Below are 18,844 nucleotides of genomic sequence, written 5' to 3' on the forward strand. Positions count from 1 at the left end.
GGAAAGCTGGAAGGAAGGGGTTTTAAAAAAAGCAAGCAAGCAAGCGAGCAGCCCCACTGAGACCAGCTGTGCTCTAGGGACCACCTACTGGAAGGGGCTGGCATTGCAGATGGTGACGGCAGGGAAGTCCATGGTCTTGAAGCCCATGGAGAGGGAGACGCTGACCTCCCAGCTCAGGTAGGTCCTGATGAAGACGCCCCACTGCCAGCAGACGAGGGAGGTGAAGAGCAGCGTGAGCACAAACCACATGGCCTTCTTCTTGGGCCCCTCGCGGATGATGCGCTTGGGGCCGTGGGTGTTGGTGTTGTCACAGTACCACACCAGCAGCTCCTTGTAGGTGTAACCCGGGCCCTTCTGCAGCCGGTGCAGGCACTTCAGCAAGTACTTCTTCACGTGCATGGTGACTCCTGCAGAGACACCCAGGGAAGCCGCGTCACCCATGGCACCTGCCCCACATCCGAGGATGTCCCAGTCGTGGCCAGAGGCTGGGCCCTGGAGCCAGGCAGATGGGCCCTCCGTCCAGCCCTGCCTCCCTCCCACCCTTCCTGCTAGCTATCCTCTATCCTTCCAACCAAGCCAAAAGCATTTATGGAATGCCTACTGAATGCCAGGCCCGGAAGTCATCCCAAATGCGCAAAAGGGACACGACGTCTTCCCCCTGGGAATTGCTGGCTTAGTGGAACAAATTACTTAAACTCTCAACTCCTCACTTCCATGTGCAAAATGAGGACCATTGTATCTAATTGTTACAGGAGGGCTGGGAGGGTGAATTTAGGGGATGCATAAAAAGTCTCAAATGTTCAGCAAAGACGAAGTGGTCAGTATGATAGCGACCATTATCACCAGTTGTCAGTGCTGAGACCAAATAATCCATCAAAAATGCGCAGTGGAAACGAATCTGACTAGTGTCCATAAGGTTCCTAGAGAAATCTAGGGCCTCTCCCGCGGCATTTGGAGGTTTCAGGCTAGGGGATGAATTGGAGCTGTAGCCGCCGGCCTATGCCAGAGCCACAGCAATGCAGGATCTGAGCCGCATCTGCAACTTACACCACCGCTCACGGCAACGCCAGATCCTTAACCCACTGAGCAAGGTCAGGGATCCAACCCACAAGCCCATGGTTCCTAGTCAGATTCATTAACCACTGAGCCACGATGGGAACTCCAGAATGGATAGTCAAAAAAAAAAAAAAAGCACACCAGAACAATGTCAACCCACACTAGATACAAAAATTACCTTGAAATGGATCTGAGACCTTAGAGCTAAAACTGTACCAGAAGAAAGTATGTGCCATTCTGTTGTAGGCAGAGACCTTTTAGATAGATCACTAAAATCATGAATAATAAAAGGAAAACAATACATTTGACTTTATTAAATTAAATCTTCGGCGCTTCAAAACACTGTTAAGAATTTGAAAGAGCAAGTCGCTGGGAGATAACACTTGTAGTAATACGTCTGACAAAGCATTTGTATGCAGAATATATAAAGAATGCTCACAACTCAGAAGTTGCCTTTGTGGTTCCATGGGTTAAGGATCCAACTAGTATCCATGAAGATGTGGGTTCCATCCCTGGCCTCGTTCAGTGGGTTAAGGACCTGGTGTTGCCACAATCTGTGGCATTGGTCGCAGATGTGGCTCGAATCCCGCATTGCTGTGGCTGTGACATAGGCTGGCAGCTGCAGCTCGGATTCGACCCCTAGCCTGGGAACTTCCATATGCTGCAAGTGTGGCCCTAAAAAGAAAAACACCCACAAAAACAAGAATCCTTATAATGCAATAATATGACAAACAACCCAACCAAAAAAAAAAAAAAAAAAAAAAGAGGGCAAAAGATTTAAAAAAACTTCAGGAATTCCTGTTGTGGCTCCATGGTTAGTGAATCTGACTAGGAACCATGAGGTTGAGGGTTCAATCCCTGGCCTCGCTCAGTAGGTTAAGGATCCAGCATTGTCATGAGCTGTGGTGTAGGTCGCAGACGTGGTTCGGATCTGGTGTTGCTGTGGCTGTGGTGTAGGCTGGTGGCTACAGCTCTGATTCGACCCCTAGCCTGGGAACCTCCCTATGCCGAGGGCGCGGCCCTAGAAAAGGCAAAAACAAACAAAAAAACCCTTCATCATTAGTCACTGGGGAAATGCAAATCAAAACCATGAGGTACCATTTTCCACCCACCAGAAGGACTGACAGAAGCTGGTGTTAACAAGGACCATGGAGAAATCAGAACGCTCCTGCCCGACTGATTGGAATGCAAACACGCACGACTGATTGGAATGCACTTTGGAAAACAGTTTGGCAGTTTCTCATAAAGCTAAATGGACACATCATATGACCCGTCAGCTCCCTTTTTATTTATCCAAGAGGCCTGAAAACATATGTTCCCACCAAGACGTGTACGTATATCTTCACAGCAGGCTTATTCATTAATGATCTCAAAGTGGAAACAAGCCAAATGTCCCCCAACAGGTGCATAAGTCAATCGAAACATACCCATACAGTGCAATACTATTCAGCAATAAAAGGAAACAACTATATATATTTTTTGGGGGTCGCTTTGTGGCACACGGAGTTCCCAGGCCAGGGTTCAGATCTGAGAGGCAGTTGTGACCCACTGTGATGCCAGATCCTTAACCCACTGTGCCAGGCTGGGCATCGGATCTATGACCCGGTGCTCCAGAGATGCCGCTGATCCTTTTGCATCACAGCGGGAATGCTGGGAACCAGCTATTGATACATACAACAGCACGGATGGAATATTTTTTTTTTTTTAAAAAGCCACTATGCTGAGTAAAAAAAGCCAGACACGAAAAAATACACACAAGAGGATTCCATTTATATGAAGCCCTGGGAGAGATCTAACTAATCTACAGTGACAGAAAGCAGACCAGTGATTCCTGGGGCCTGATGAGAACAGAGGACTGACTGGAAAGGTAGACCAGGAGTCTTTTCGGAGGTGATGCAAATTTTTTTGTGTGTGGGGGGCGCACCTGTGGCATATGGAAGTTCCCAGGCTAGGGGTCGAATCAGAACTACAGCTGCCAGTCTACACCACAGCCACAGCAACAAGGGATCCAAGCTGTGTCTGTGACCTACATCACAGCTCACGGCAACCCCGGCTCCCTGACCCACTGATGGAGGGCAGGGATTGAACCTGCATCCTCAGGAATACTAGTTGGATTTGTTTCCGCTGCACCACGACGGGAACTCCAATATTCTGTATCTTGAGTGAAATGTATTAACTGATTAAACGTAAAAATGCATCAAATGCTATACTTAAAATGGAGGTATTTTATTGTCTATAAATTATATCTAAATAAAGCTTTAACAAAAAAAATTCAATCCACTGCCATCTCACAATTGTGTGAGTTCACATCTAAAACAAAAATCCAGATTTTCTTCAACTTTTGAAAAACCAGAAAGATCTGGGTGGAGTTCATATTGTGGCTCAGCGGGTTAAGTGGTCAGGTTAACTTGACATAGGAGTTCCCATCGTGGTGCAGTGGAAACAAATCCAACTAGGAACCATGAGGTTGTGGGTTCGATCCCTGGCCTCGCTCAGTGGGTTAAGGATCTGGCCTTGTCATGATTTGTGGTGTAGGTCGCAGACGTGGCTTGGATCGGGCATTGCTATGGCTGTGGTGTAGGCCAGCAGCTGTAGCTCCAATTAGACCCCTAGCCTGGGAACTTCTATATGGCACAAGTGTGGCCCTAAAAAACAAAAAACAAAAAACAAAAAAAAAAAAAAGAAGAGAAAAAAGAGAGAGAGCGAGCGAGAGAAACTGACATAGTTAGTATCCGTGAGGATGTGGGTTTGATCCCTGGCCTCGATCAGTGGATTAAGGATCCTATGTTTTGCCACAAGCTGTGGCGTAGATCACAGATGCAGCTTGGATCCAGTATTGCTGTGGCTGTGGCATAGGCTGACAGCTGCAGCTCCGATTCAAGCCCTAGCCTGGGAACCTCCATATGCTGAGGGTGCAGTCGTAAAAAGGAAAAAAAAAAAAAAAAAGAAAAAGAAAAAAAGAAAGATCTGATAACCATCCCCGCCCAGCAGCTTCTGCTAGAACTGACCAGTGCTGCCCACAAGGATGGAGCCCTGGGCTCCCCAGTTCGCCCCAATTCTCCCCATTCCCTGTTTTCTCATACTCAGCCCACTTCAGTCATTTTTTAATTCCCTGCTTTGGCTTAGGTGGACATCTGACTTTGTGACCCCTGTAAATTGTAGCTCAGATGCTTTCATTAAAATCCCCTGTACTTATTTTTTTTTTTTTTTGCAGGAAAACCTCAATTATCCAAGTTTATCAGGGAATCAAAGTTCTGAGAAGCTGGATTTTAGAGTTAATTGAAGGTTAAACCAAAAAAGGATTGGACTCTGGTTATTGAAAAGTCATTCCCACTTCAGCCTCTCTAGCTCTAGCTCATGACTGGCTCTTTGTTGTTGAGAACTTGGCAGGGTCAGAGCCACTGCTGTATCAGCCTAGAGATGGTAAAGGAGAGTTTGGGGGGTGGTGGGTGGGGAGTCAGCATCTGGACATGCCTGGGACCCCGTTGCTATTCATAAGCACAAATATATGCATTTCAGGGAGTTCCTGCTGTGGCTCAGTGGGTCAAGAACCCAACTACTATCCTGAGGCTGTAGGTTCAATCCCTGGCCTTGTTCAGTGGGTTAAAGATCTGGCATTGCTGCAAGGTGTGGTATAGGTCGCAGATGCAACCTGGATCCTGCGTGGCTGTAGCTGTGGTGTAGACTGGAAGCTACAGCTCTGATTCAACCTGTAGCCTGGGAACTTCCATGTGCCTCAGGTGTGGCCTTAGGAAAAAAAAAAAAAAAGTGTATTCCAGGCACCCAGGTTTTGGTCCCTAAACACCATCCTTGCCTAAAGGGAACCAGGGCTTCTTAGAAAAATGGATGATGCCAGTTTGGTTGCAGCAAATGTACAAAAGAAGCCTGACATATCTTATCAAACCATAAAGCAAAGAAATCTATCAGAGTCTACTGGGGTCAGTTAAAAGGACTCTTGCTGGCAAAGATGGGACAATTTGAGCATCGTTTTTTTTTTTAAATGATTGTGATTTTTTTCGATTATAGTTGGTTTACAAGGTTCTGCCAATTTTCTACTGCACAGCAAAGTGACCCAGTCATACACACACACACACACACACACACACACACACATACACACACACATTATTTTTCTCACATTATCCTCCATCATGTTCCACCATAAGTGACTAGATACAGTTCCCTGGGCTGGACATCAGTTTTAAAAAAGCATGCACTTAATTGAGACATATTAAATGCATAAAAATCCACACGCTTATAACAATACTGAAAATGGGGGGAATAAGTAGAACATGAATGTTATTAATTAATATGTGTCATTACTAAATGGGTCCCATTCAGGTTGTCGTATGTGGATTTGGGGCGCTAGCAGTTGCTATCAATAAACTTATTAATTTACCGCAAGAGTCTGGAAATTTGAAGATCCAGCCTGTTTTTATATGGTCCTCAGGCTAAGAATGGTTTTTATGTTTTCAAAGAGTTGTTAAAAAAAAAAAAAGATGTGGTGTTTGTGGTGCACAAGACAACAGAAAAATTTGTCAAAACCTGATATACTGTGTCCTATAGGTTTGCATTAAATAAGAAGTCCCTAAAATGGGTTTTCATATAAATATTTATAACTTTGATTTCATTATTCGCCCCTCAAATACCTGCTCATTCAATGTTTCCCAAACATCAATCATTTGCAAACCACTTAATTTTTTGCTAAATCCCTATAGCACTCATATTCACTTAATATATAACATCATCTGAATTCACCTTTTTTTTTTTTTTTTTTTGTCTTTTTAGGGCTGCACCCTCGGCATATGGAGTTTCCCAGGCTAGGTCGAACTGGAGCTAGAGCCGCCAGCCTGCACCATAGCCACAGCAACGCCAAATATGAGCGGTGTCTGTGACCTACACCACAGCTCATGGCAAGGCCAGATCCTTAACCTACTGAGTGAGGCCAGGAATCGAATCTGGGTCCTCGTGGATACTAGACAGATTTTTTTCCGCTGAGCCACAACGGGAACTCCTGAAATCACCATTTTTGCTTTAAAAAAATTCTCCTCCACCTTGGAGTTCCTGTCATGGCACAGTGGAAATGAATCCAACTAGGAACCATGGGGTTGCCGGTTCGATCCCTGGCCTTGCACAGCGGGTTAAGGATCTGGCGTTGCCCTGAGCTGTGGTGTAGGTTGCAGACACGGCTTGGATCTGGCATTGCTGTGGCTCTGGTGCAGGCCGGCAGCAACAGCTTGGATTGGACCCCTAGCCTGGGAACCTCCATATGCCGTGGGTGCGGCCCTAGAAAAGGCAAAAGACAAAAAAAAAAAAAAAAAAAAAAAAAAATTCTCCTCCACCTTATGCAACACTACACCTGTGAATAAGTTTGATAGGCTAAGCCATTTTTTTCTTAAGACAGATCCAAATAACTTCAGTTTAAAAAACAGTTCCTCTTAAAAGAGAAAATTAAGAGTTCCTGCCATGGCGCCGCGGAAACGAATCCAACTAGGAACCATGAGGTTACCGGTTTGATCCCTGGCCTCGCTCAGTGGGTTAAGGATCCAGCATTGCCGTGAGCTGTGGTTTTAGGTGGCAGATGCGGCTCGGACCTGGCGTGGCTGTGGCCAGAGGCTACAGCTCCGATTAGACCCCTAGCCTGGGAATCGCCATATGCCGCGGGTGTGGCTCCCAAAAGGCATAAAAAAAAAGAAGACAAAAAAATACAAGAGGACATTAAAATCATCTTCCTTGTGCCCCTTGAGGAAAGTCTGTTCATTTGTCTTCTCCCAGTGGAAACATACACCCTCTAGCAAGCATTTCCTCCTCTGTCTTCATATCAGCCTTTCCAACACATCGGGACAGCCATTCTCATGCCCATTTCAGAGAGAGGGTAACCAGAGCATGGAGAGACTCACGGTCACAGTGAGTCAGACAGATCTGGAAATAGAAACTAGGTCACTGGCTTCCAGCCACCTCTCACTGACACGCTTCCTGCGATACCTGCCCTGCTGCTCCCGGCTCTAGGGGGTGCTGGGTAAATCTGCAGTGTGGCAATAGCCTTGTATGTGCACATACGCACCTGCTTTGCCCAAGGCTGCGGTTCCACAGACCTCTAGGGGTCCTCCTATAAAGCCAGAGGCAGTGGGACTGATAAGATAATAATTATAAAAAAAAGATGGCTCTTGGGGGAATGGGGGTGGGGCAAAACAGGGGAAGGAGATGAAAAGTTACCAACGACTAGGTATAAATGAAATAGGTGAACTATAAGGATGTCATACAGCCAGTATCCTAGAATAACTTTATATGGAGTGTACTTCTAAAAATATCGAATCACTATGCCATACACCTGAACCTAATTTCGTAATGCAAGTCAACTATATTTCAATTTTTTTTTTTTTTACAGTGGCTTCTTCCTGTCCTTCAAGAGAGGAGACGCAAAGGTCTTATTTGAGCTGCTCAGAGAGAGAGAATGCTGCCATCATTAAGGGATCATTAAGGGAGAGATAAGAAAGGGAAGATTAGAACACAAAGCCAGCATGCATTTGTGTAAAAAAAAAAAGAGAGAGAGAGAGAGAATGAGTCTAGAGATACTTAGCTGTGTGTGCATAGTTCTTCTCCAGGTGGCTATAAAAGAAAGTGATAATATAAGTTGCCTTTGAGAAAGGAGATTGGGGGAGTTCCCATAGTGGCTCAGTGGTTAACGAACCCAACTAGTAATCTTGAGGTTGGGGGTTTGATCCCTGGCCTTGCTCAGTGGGTTAAGGATCCAGTGTTGCCGTGAGCTGTGGTATAGGTCGCAGATGTGGCTTGGATCCTGCGTTGCTGTGGCTGTGGTGTAGGCCGGCAGCTATAGCTCTGATTCGATCCCTAGCCTGAGGACCTTCATATACCCTAAAAAGCAAAAAAAAAAAAAAAAAAAAAAAAAGGAGAATGGGTGGTGGTTGCAGGTACAAGCAGGGAAGAAGACTTTTAAAAATGAGTTACCCCTTCTGTAACTTTTTGTATTTTGGACCGAGTCAATTTTTAATCTAATCATTTATTCAGTCAGGAAATATTTATTAAGCACCTACTTAGTGCTCAGCACTGTTCTAGGCACTCAACATCTATCAATAAACAAACAGTGGAGAAAGAAATCCCTGGAGTTCCCTGGTGGCTCACTGGGTTAAGGACCCAGCCTAGACACTGCCGTGGTACTGGTTGAATTCCTGGACTAGGAACTTCTGCATGCCACAGATAGTTTTGGCTAAAAATCACAAAAAGATGGAGTTCCCATCCTGGCGCAGTGGAAACAATCCAACTAGGAACCATGAGGCCTAGGTTTGACCCCTGGCCTTGCTCAGTGGGGTAAGGATCAGGCGTTGCCGTGAGCTGTGGTGTAGGTTGCGGATGTGGCTCGGATGTGGTGTTGTTGTGGCTGTGGTGTAGTCCGGTAGCAACAGCTCCGATTAGACCCCTAGCCTGGGAACCTCCATATGCTGCGGGTGAAGCCCTAAAAAGACAAAAAAAAAAAAATATATATATATATATATACTTTCGATATATATATATATATCGAAAAGAAAGGAAGAAAGAAATAAAAGAAAGAAAGAGAGAGAAAGGAAGAAATCCCTGCCTTTGCGTAGCCTACATGCTCCCAGGAGATAGAAAAGAATATTTAAAAAAGCAATTTTAAAATCTATGCTGATTGGAGTACAGTAGGAAAATCTCCATGGGAACCATCAGATTCACAAATATCCAAACATTTTGTCACACGAAGGACTGGCCAAACACACCTTTACCTGCCTGAGGGGTTGAACTTGGTACAGTCATTGAAGAACAGTTTGGCAGACTCGATTGCATTTAAAAGGTGACAGCCAGGAACACTTCCTGTGCGTGTGTCTATATGTGCTTGCATGCATGGATGCGTGCGCGAGCGGGTGCGCGAGCGTGTACGTGTGCACGTGCACTCACAGGCATGCAGGGAGCGTGGCGACTGCAACACTGTAACACCCTCAAACTGGAAACAACCTGACTGCCCAGAGTGCAAAGGCTACTGGGGGTGGGGGGTGGGGTGGATAGGTGCCAACCACTCCCCACAAGAACTGTGCAAGCAAAGCAAGGAAGAACAAGCTTCTGGTGAGATCTGGTGGCAGAAGAAGCCTGGACTAGAGCAGTGCACGTGCAGCCGGGATGAGTGCTTTCAGGGAGCCGAGGCATTGATGCGCATGGCTTTTGGGGTGGGGGGGTGGTCCGGGCTGAGGCAGCCAGAGCACCTGCCTCCCCCACCTGCCCCCCACCACCGTCAGGCACAAGCTGCCTTGCGCCTTTACCTTAGTGCTTGATACAAACAGGTTCATTCTCTAGCTTCCATGATGTGAGATTCTGGAAGGAACTGGTTCATTCCAGCCCCCAAATGCTAAGAATTTATGGCACTGTCATGCCGATGTCATATCTGAGTCCTCTCGGGTGGGGTCACAGATGGGTCACTGTCCTCCCTCTCTGCTGTGCCGAGGCAGCGACCCCACTCCTGCACTGTGAGGAGGTGTCCTTTGGGGTCCCTGCCTCCACATTTTGGGGTGACTAAGGTGCCCACACGCTCCCTTTGTCCCCAAGCTAAAGAAAAGCATCTTTCCAGAAAAGGCCAATCAGGACAGACACTTTGCAATCTGGGGTGTAGGAAAAAAAAGCCCAGGAGGAGTGGGGACAGAGCAGTGACCCTGCCAGAGCCAGCGCGGGGGCAAAGGCTGACATCATCTCTATCCCCAACCCCACTCCAGGTTCCCTTGTGCCCGCCTGCTGGCTCGAAGCAGCCCTGCTGTGCCAGTCTGGCCGGTCCTGGGATAAAAGATGAGTAATCACATCAGGACAAGCGCTGAAAGCTGGTGAAGAACGCGGGCCACACCTTGCAGGGACCAGGGACCAGGTAGACAAGCTGATCTGGTCTCCAGATATGAAGCCAAGACTGCAGTCCTTCTCCTTCTGGCCAGCTCCCTGGTGGACTGGAGCAACGGAGACCCCACTGCCCAGAGCTCAAGACACTATCTGCCCTGGCTGCTCAGGGACCACACGCAAAGCAGGATGCAGGAGCCAAGATATTTGGGGGGAAAGGCTTTGTCAGCGCTTCCTGGTAGACTGATGCTCCTGCTGCTAATAAGGCATCTACGGCCCCAAGAACGGCTGCTTACACCTGCTTTTCTCCCCAATTGTTGTACAGGCTGGGCTGCTCTGTGTGCCCAGCTGTGGGCTGCAGCCACACAGAGGGGTACCTTTTTCTAATTTGCTCCGTGGCATCATATGGGCCAGCAGGGGCGTCCTGCCAAGCATCAGCTTCTGGCTGGAGACCACGGTCACCAGTATTTGACTGAGCTGAGCCATGCTTTCCTTTTTTTTCCTTTTTCCAGCTGCACCTGTGGTCTGTGGAAGTTCCCAGGCCAGGGGTTGAATCGGCACCTATGTCACCGCCATAGGAACTGGATCTGAGTCGCATCCGCGACCTACATGGCAGCTTAGAGCAACGCCAGATCCTAACCCCACTGAGCAATGCCAGGGATCGAACCTGTGTCCTCACAGAGACATGGTCAGGCTAAGCTGAACCACAGCAGGAACTCCTGGGCCATATTTTCAAAAGGAGAGTCTCCTATGCCCTGGCTGGAATGTGGGAGTGGATTTCCCCTCAATACAGGAAAAAAAAATCCAATCAAGATTGAGTTTTCATGGAGTTCCTGTTGTGGCGCAGTGGTTAACGAATCCGACTAGGAACCATGAGGTTGCGGGTTTGATCCCTGCCCTTGCTCAGTGGGTTAAGGATCTAGCATAGGTTGCAGACGAGGCTCCAATCCCGAGTTGCTGTGGCTGTGGTGTAGGCCGGTGGCTGCAGCTCCGATTAGACCTTCAGCCTGGGAACCTCCATATGCCGCGGGTGTGGCCCTAGAAAAGACAAAAAAGACAAAAAAAAAAAAAAAAAAGAAGAAGAAGAAGCTGAAAAAGAATATGTGTGTGTGTGTGTGTGTAACTGAATTGCTGTGCTATGTACCTGAAACTGACACGATATTGTAAATTAACCATGCTTTAGCAACAACAAAAAAAGAAAACCAAAACCAAAACCAAATAAATAAAATGAATAGAAGAGTTAAATACATGTTTGCAGATGGATGGATACCAACCAGACAAATACCATTGAAGTATTAGGTTGTGATGTGCAATATGGGAACTCATTTTTTTTTTTTTGATAGTAAAAGAAATAAAGGTCATGATACAAGGATGAGAACCCTGGGTCTGCCCCTTTCCTGGAACGTTGGTACATCCCGAGAGCACAGACCAGGGAACCCCTTTCCTGGTGATGATGCATCTCCCACTTCCTAAGAGTCACTTTTACCAGCCCCAACCAAGAGCTTAGAGTCAAACGCCTACCATCATTTATATGATAATTATATTATGTATACTTTTTTTTTTTTTGTCTTTTTAGGGCCGCACCTGCAGCATATGGTGGTTCCCAGGCTAGGGGTCTAGTCAGAGCTACAGCTGCCCGCCTACACCACAGCCTCAGCAACGCAGGATCTGAGCCGCGTCTGCAAACTACACCACAGCTCACGACAACGCCGGATCCTCAACCCACTGAGTGAGGCCAGGGATCGAACCTGCAACCTCATGGTTCCTAGTCGGGTTTGTTTACGCTGTACCACGACGGGAATTCATACGTATACATTTTTATGACTGCACCTGCAGCATATGAAAGTTCCTGGGCCAGGGGTTGGGAGCCGAAGCTGAGGCCTCCACCACAGCTGAGGTAACACCAGGTCTGAACTGCATCTGTGACCTATGATGCAGCTTTTGGCCATGCTGATCCTTAATCCACGGAGCCAGACCAGGGATCGAACCCACATCCTCACAGAGACAACACAGATCTTAACCCACTGAGCCACAGTGGGAACTCCTATTTTATTTTTTAAAGACTCACACAATGCTGGGAGATGCCAGGGACCCCTTCATGTGCCAACATGATAATCTAATGTCTAAAGAAAATCTCAGTACACAGATGTTTGGGAAACTCTCACTTCAAAAATAAACGCTCCAAGTCACGTTAGGGATGGTGAAACCAGAGACCCCACCCACAGTGCAGAGGCATTTACCACAATCTTGCAGGATGGAACGTCTATGCTCAAAAGTGACCAGACCAGACCAGCTTCCAGGTTTTAGGAACTCAGATGGTGGATCTGTGCTGACTGATGTAAGAAAGCTTTCTGTTTTTTTTTTTTTTTTTCCCCTCTTTCCTTTTGGCCACCCCATGCCATATGGAGCTAGTTGTGACCTAGGCTGCGGCTGTGGCAACACCAGATCCTTAACCCACTGTGCCGGGCGGGGCACAGAACCTGCCTCCCAAGGCTCTCAGGACACCACCAATCCTGTTGTGCCACAGCGGGAACTCTACCTTCTGGACTTTTTTTTTTTTTTTTTTTTTTTTTTTTTTTTTTTGTCTTTTCTAGGGCCACACCCATGGCATATGGAGGTTCCCAGGCTAGGGGTCTAATTGGAACTGTAGCCACTGGCCTACACCACGGCTCTCGGCAACACTGGATCCTTAACCCACTGAGCAAGGCCAGGGATCGAACCCGCAACCTCATGGTTCCTAGTCGGATTTGTTAACCACTGGGCCACGACGGGAACTCCACCTTCTGGGTTTTTAATCCAGCTCATCCTTGAAGGATAAAGAAGCTCCAAGCTGCTGCCTCCAAAGACAGAGGCCTCTTGCAGCAAAGGCGGTTCAAGGACCAGAGCTGAAGGTGTCTTTCTGGTCTCTGAGACTAACTGCCTGATACACAAGCACCAACCTGGGTTTTGCCCCCTTGATCTGGGCTGCATCTGGGTACCAATTACACTCGCATCGACTTCACATCTTTCTTTACATTGACTCACTCTTGTCTTCACTCAAGCACTGACTTTAGCTTCGTTCACAAAATCACAGGCTTGATGTACTAATTACCTATGTTTTCTCATACACCTCAACATAAATAATTACTAATGAGATGAGAGACATCGGTCTGGGCACCATCTAAAACCATCTCCACACACCCTGCTACCCAGGGAGATAGAGTCAGCAAACATCTCCCCTTGTCTCATCACCTCACCAGATGAGATAAAATACCTGGATTCTTGCAACTCAAAGACGAGCCGCTGGCCGGCTGTACTGACCCCTTGGCCCCCAGTGGCTGTGCACCTCCAGGGTTCTTACAAAACTGGTTCTGTAGGTTTCTCAGCTCCTGGGTCTAGGATTATATCAGCCTCTATCCCAGGAGAAACCTGACACATGTCCTGCAACCCCAGCCAGTAGACCCCAAAGTCCAAGGCATCCGATGGGGCCACGGCTGGCAAAAAAACACATTTTAGGGTATGATTTTTCAAGAAGAAATGCTTTGGGCTTTGGCCAATATGCTGAACCCTGGAGGACCCATCTTGTCATGAGGCCAGAGTACTTCTGGTTTGTCATTTCCTCGTCCATCGGGTGACCACGTACCACAGGTGAGTTGGAAAGGTGACCACACCTTGTGGCGATCAAACCCTTGCTGCCTGGCTTCCCTGCATGAACACAGAAGCTCATGGCAAGAAAATATAAATGTATGACAGGGGCAGAAGGAGGATACAGTGAGAACAGGCACATGATGGAATACTGGGGAAGGATGCTTATTTTTTTCTAAACTATGACTTTCTAGGCATCGATGTGCATAGGGGAACAAAATGGATGAAAGTAACCAGAATGTTTATATCGATTATGTTTGGGTGGAAGGACCTTGGGTTATTTTTTAAAAATTGTTTTTAGTTTTCCTGTGTTTTGGAACATTCCTACATATATTGCTTGTCTCATAAAAAATTATAAATGAGAAAATGACTTGTAGAGCAACATAGAAAAAAGCTTGTGGCAGAGTGTTACTTGAGAGAAGTGAAATTATAGCTTTATGGAAAAATCAATTGTCAGGAAGTAGGTTAAGGCACTGTGAATTATAGAAGTTTTTTTTTTTTTTTTTTTTTTATGTAGGCTTGCTAGAACTTAGGGGAAATTCTGGGGAAAGGGGGAAGGAGGATGCTGGATTGGTTGGGATTGGTGTCTACTATTTGGCAGAATCGGGACTTGTTAGAGAAATTCAACTGGATGTATATTTTACCCTGTATTCTCATATCTGTAAATATTTTCCAAAATTTTCTGTTACTTCTATAGTTTTTTTTTTTTTTTAATCTTAGGGCCGCACGTGGCATATGGAGTTTCCCACGCTAGAGGTCAAATCAGAGCTACAGCTGCTGCCCTATACCACAGCCACAGCAACACCGGATCCGAGCCACATCTGTGACCTACACCAGAGCTCACGGTGACACCGGATCCTTAACTCACTGAGCAAGGCCAGGGATCGAACCTGTGTCCTCATGGATGACAGTCAGATTTGTGTCCGCTGAGCCATGACAGGAACTCCTATAGTTTTTTGTTCGTTTGTTTGTTTTTGGCTAGCAGCTTGTTGTGGGACTGATCTTAGTTCCCAGACCAAGGACTGAACCTGGGCCTCAGCAGGGAAAAGCGCCAAATCCTCACAACTAGACCACCAGGGAACTCCCAAGAGTTTAAAAAAAAAAAAAAAAAGAAATTAAAAAAACCAAAAACCTAACTAAACCAAAGGGAAGGGTATGCAATCAACTGGGATATATCTGCTGGGGTCTCCAGGAGCTGGGCAAATTCTTTCCACAATTTAGGCAGGAGGACTTTTCTTTTCCTCGTGGGGATGGGGTGAGCCCAAGATGGATTGCAGAGGAGGTGGCAGCATCAGAACTTGTATTTCCTGGATGGCTCCAGTCTTCCAAACCGCTGTTGACAGAGTCTTAATTCTGTGTTTGCTTCCTTATTGCCGAGGACTCGGTTACACCAGGCTTTATCCTGTACAATCACAACTACATGGGAAAACACCTCACCCACCAGGCCCAGTGCCAGGAGCAGAGTCATCACGTCCTGACGGACTTGGGGGTGCCCACGGCGAGCACACCGGCCCACGGGCTCAGCTCCTACCCAGCCCTGCAAGTGGCCGCTTGCCCAGGGTGGGTGGTGTGTGTGGACAGCTGGCAGAAAAGAATGTGCTCAGTTTCATTTGCCCCAGACTTCTCTTCCTGCCAAGGCTGGAGGCGACTTGTGGTGGAAAGTGTTTGCTGAGCCTTGGAAGAGGCTGGGGGTGCGGGGGATGGAGGCGGAGATGCAAGGTATTATTATTGCTGCCCTGGGAGTAAAATGAATAATAAATAGATAAATGATAATCAATAATAAAACTGGGACTATTGCACCCTGACTAGTCAGAAAAGTCGGGTCAACCTGCTGATATTTTGAGGTTCGCATAGGAGACTCCGCTTCTCTGTTGGGAAACAAATTCTATTATTAAAAACAAGAGCTTTGGAGTTCCCATCGTGGTGCAGTGGAAATTAATCTGACTAGGAACCATGAGGTTTCGGGGTTGATCCCTGGCCTCGTTCTGTGGGTTAAGGATCTGGCATTGCCGTGAGCTGTGGTGTGGGTCACAGATGCAGCTCGGATCCACTGTTGCGGTGGCTGTGCTGCAGGCTGGCTGCTGTAGCTCTGATTCGACCCCTAGCCTGGGAACCTCCATATGCCGTGGGTGTGGCCCTAAAAAGACAAAAGACAAAAAAAAAAAAAAAAAAAAGGAGAGAGAGAGAGCTTTTGGGAGTTCCCTGGTGGCTCAGCAGGTTAAGGACACAGTGTTGACACTCCTGGGGTGCAGGGTCGATCCCTGGCCTGGGACATTGTGCATGCTGCATATGCGGCCCAAAAGAAGAGAGCGGGCGAGCCTTGGAGTCAGACAGACTTGGGTGGAGTCTTGGACTCATCACATCTCTCTGAGCCTCAGCTGCATGATCTGTAAGTGGAGCAATAGCACATACCTCCTGGGACATCCCCCCCCGCCGTGCCCCCCCCACCCCCCCGTGAGGATTAAAATGAGATAATGTATAAAGCACTTGGCAGGGTGTTGAACAAATATTGGCCATTATTACGCTATTGGGGAAAGAAAGGTAACGCGTAGGTGGCCGCTGAGTTTACGTACTTACTTGCAATGCTGCTTAGAAAGGGCAGGTGCTGGAAGGCGAGTTTCCCAGCTCCAAAAATCAATGACTTTGGGTTTGGGGTGGCATTGTCCCGGAGGCTTAGCTGTCCCTATGTCCCCTGCTCTTTGGAAACTTGCAACAGCTCCTGGCGTCTGCAGAATAAAGGCCTTACAGAATGGCCCCAACCTCCACATCTCCTCATATCCCCCTCGCTTCCCCTCAAAATGGGATGGTTCAGGAGTTGCCACTGTGATGCAGTGGGTTAAGATTCCGACGACAGAGGCTCAGATCCCTGCAGAGGCATGAGTTCGATCCCTGGCCCAGTGCAGTGGGTTAAAGGATCCGGCATTGTCACAGCTGCGGTGTAGGTGGCAGCTGCAGCTTGGATTCAGTCCCTGGCCCAGGAACGTCCATATACTAAGGATGGAACCATTAAAAAAAAAAGAAGAAGAAGAAGAACCTGGGTTTGAATCCCAGCTCTGTCCCTTATTCGCTGTGCAACTCTCTGGAATTGACTTGCCCTCTCTGAGCCCTGGTGTGAAGGTTCACTTATAAATGTGAAGCCTCCAGCAGGCTATTTGGCACACAGGCAAGGATCAGTGGCTGGAGGAACATCTGGGTGCTTCTCGTACCAGGTCCAGTGGACCACTCGCTGGAGCCCAGGGATGCTCTGGACCTTCCTCCCAGCTGGCTTGTGCTCCTACTTTCTCTCCTGCAGGGCCTTTCCTCCAGCCGCAACTCCAATGCCACCTCTTCCAAGAAGTCTCCCAGGCTTCACTGAATGGGAGTCATCTCTCCTCCTCCTTAGCCCCATAATATTTTCTGTGGACCAACTGCTCCCATATCAATTGTTCTCATCTGCCTCATCCCCTGGCTATTTAGAGCCCTTTCTAATCTACCCTATTGGGTGAAGAGGGCCCTGGTCAGATTTCCTGATGCTTAAGCTTGGAACTTTGCACAGGGTAGTTGCTCTGTAAATACATCTGGATGTCAGAGCTGGGGCGCGGGGGCAACGTTTGACATTCAGCTCCGACACCCTGGGGTGGCTGCAAGAGTTGTTTCTGGCTAGAACCCTTCCTAACTGAAAGACGCTTTTCACCTAAGCAGTCTAGTCATCACCGCTGCTTCTGTGTGTAGAGGGAAGGCTGCAGGACAGGAGGGGGTGGCAGGTGGCTCCCCTTCATCCACCTGCCACTCTGAGCTATGTTCTGGGTTGCATCCCCCTAAATTTGTGTATTGAAGCAATAACGGCAGTGCCTCCGAATACGACTGTGTTTGGAGACAGGATTTTTTTTTTTTTTAAGTTTTTAGTTTTTAGGGCTGCACCTGCAGCATATGGGAGTTCCCAGGCTAGAGATAGAATCAGAGCTGCAGCTGCCAGCCTACAGTCACAGCAACACCCGATCCGAGCCGCATCTGAAACCTATGCCACAGTTCATGGCAATGCCAGATCCTTAACCCGCTGATCAAGGCCAGGGATCGAACCCACATCCTCATGGATACTAATCAGGGTCTTAACCTGCTGAACCACAAGGCAAACTCCTGGAGACAGGGTCTTTAAAGAGATGATTAAGTGAAAAATGAAGCCCACAGGGTGGCCAAACCCAATCTGACTGGCATCCTTACAACAAGAGGAATTTTGTTTTTTCTTTCTGCTTTTTAGGGCCACACCTGCGGCATATGGACGTTCCCAGGTTGAATCGGAGCTGTAACTGCCAGCCACAACCACTCGGGATCCGAGCTGCATCTGCAAACTACACCACAGCTCACAGCCATGCCAGATCCTGAACCCGCTGAGCAAGGCCAGGGATCAAACCCTCGTCCTTATGGATACTAGTCGGGTTCACTTCCACTGTGCCACAGTGGAAACTCCAGAAAAGGTCTGTGTACACACAAAGAGACACCCGAGATGGGCAGACGGGGAGAAGAGTGAGAAGGCAGCCGTCTGCCAGTCAAGGAGAGAGGCTTCTGGGAAACCAGCTTGGCAATACCTCCATCTTGGACATGCAGCCTCCAAAATAAATTTCTGTTGTACAAACCACCCAGTCTGTGGTGGTTGTTCTAGCAGCCCTGGCAGACTAATAAAAGCTGTAAAGGCAGAAGGAACCAGTAGACATAGGTGAGTAGAGGGTGAGAAGAGAGGAGGCTGGGAGGGAGGACTTTGCCTAAGTCTAGGATGGGGACGATGGTCCAACCCCCTGCCCCCAAGTAGGAATGATTTCTTCCTTCCTCTCTTTCTTTCCTTCTTTCTTTCTCTCCTTCCTTCCTTTCTCTCTCTCTCTCTTTTTTTTTCTTTTTTTTTTTGGCCTTTTAAGGCCACACCCACAGCATATGGAAGTTCCCAGGCTAGGGGTCCAATCAGAGCTACAGCTGCCGGTCTACACCACAGTCACAGCAACACCAGATCCGAACCACGTCTGTGACCTACACCACAGCTCACCGCAACGCCAGATCCTTAACCCACTGAGAGAGGCCAGGGATGGAACCCACGTCCAGTTGGGTTCGTTACCGCTGAGCCACGACGGGAACTGCAGGGATGATTTCTGCTCGGAGGTAACTCTATTCTTTTCTCCCCTAAGGAAGGCTGCCATAACCATCCGTGGAAACACACTCATATTTAACCGCCTGCTTTTTGCAAGTCCTTCCTTGCTACCAGGGGTTAAGTGGCACTCTAAAATTTTTGTTTGTTTATGTTTAACTTAGGCAGAGACAAAGAGTGAATGTTGAAGCTTTTGGC

At 47.7% G+C, this 18,844-nt stretch overlaps 1 protein-coding gene across 5 annotated transcripts in view; it reads right to left on the bottom strand.

The window, feature by feature from the left end:
- SCNN1B (sodium channel epithelial 1 subunit beta) overlaps positions 1-18,844 on the bottom strand; it is a 72,403-nt gene that overhangs the window by 28,244 nt on the left and 25,315 nt on the right. For all 5 annotated transcript variants that reach the window (XM_085017334.1, XM_013989681.3, XM_021086475.2 and 2 more), the window contains one exon: positions 89-407. In XM_085017334.1, the coding sequence (XP_084873460.1) occupies positions 89-407 (319 nt within the window). The remainder of the gene's footprint in view (positions 1-88; positions 408-18,844) is intronic.

The sequence above is a fragment of the Sus scrofa genome, chromosome 3 (genome assembly GCF_054392235.1).
Source record: "Sus scrofa isolate SSC_HxYL_T2T_F1_AM1 chromosome 3, Sscrofa_HxYL_maternal_Yorkshire_Landrace_v2.0, whole genome shotgun sequence".
NCBI lineage: Eukaryota > Metazoa > Chordata > Mammalia > Artiodactyla > Suidae > Sus > Sus scrofa.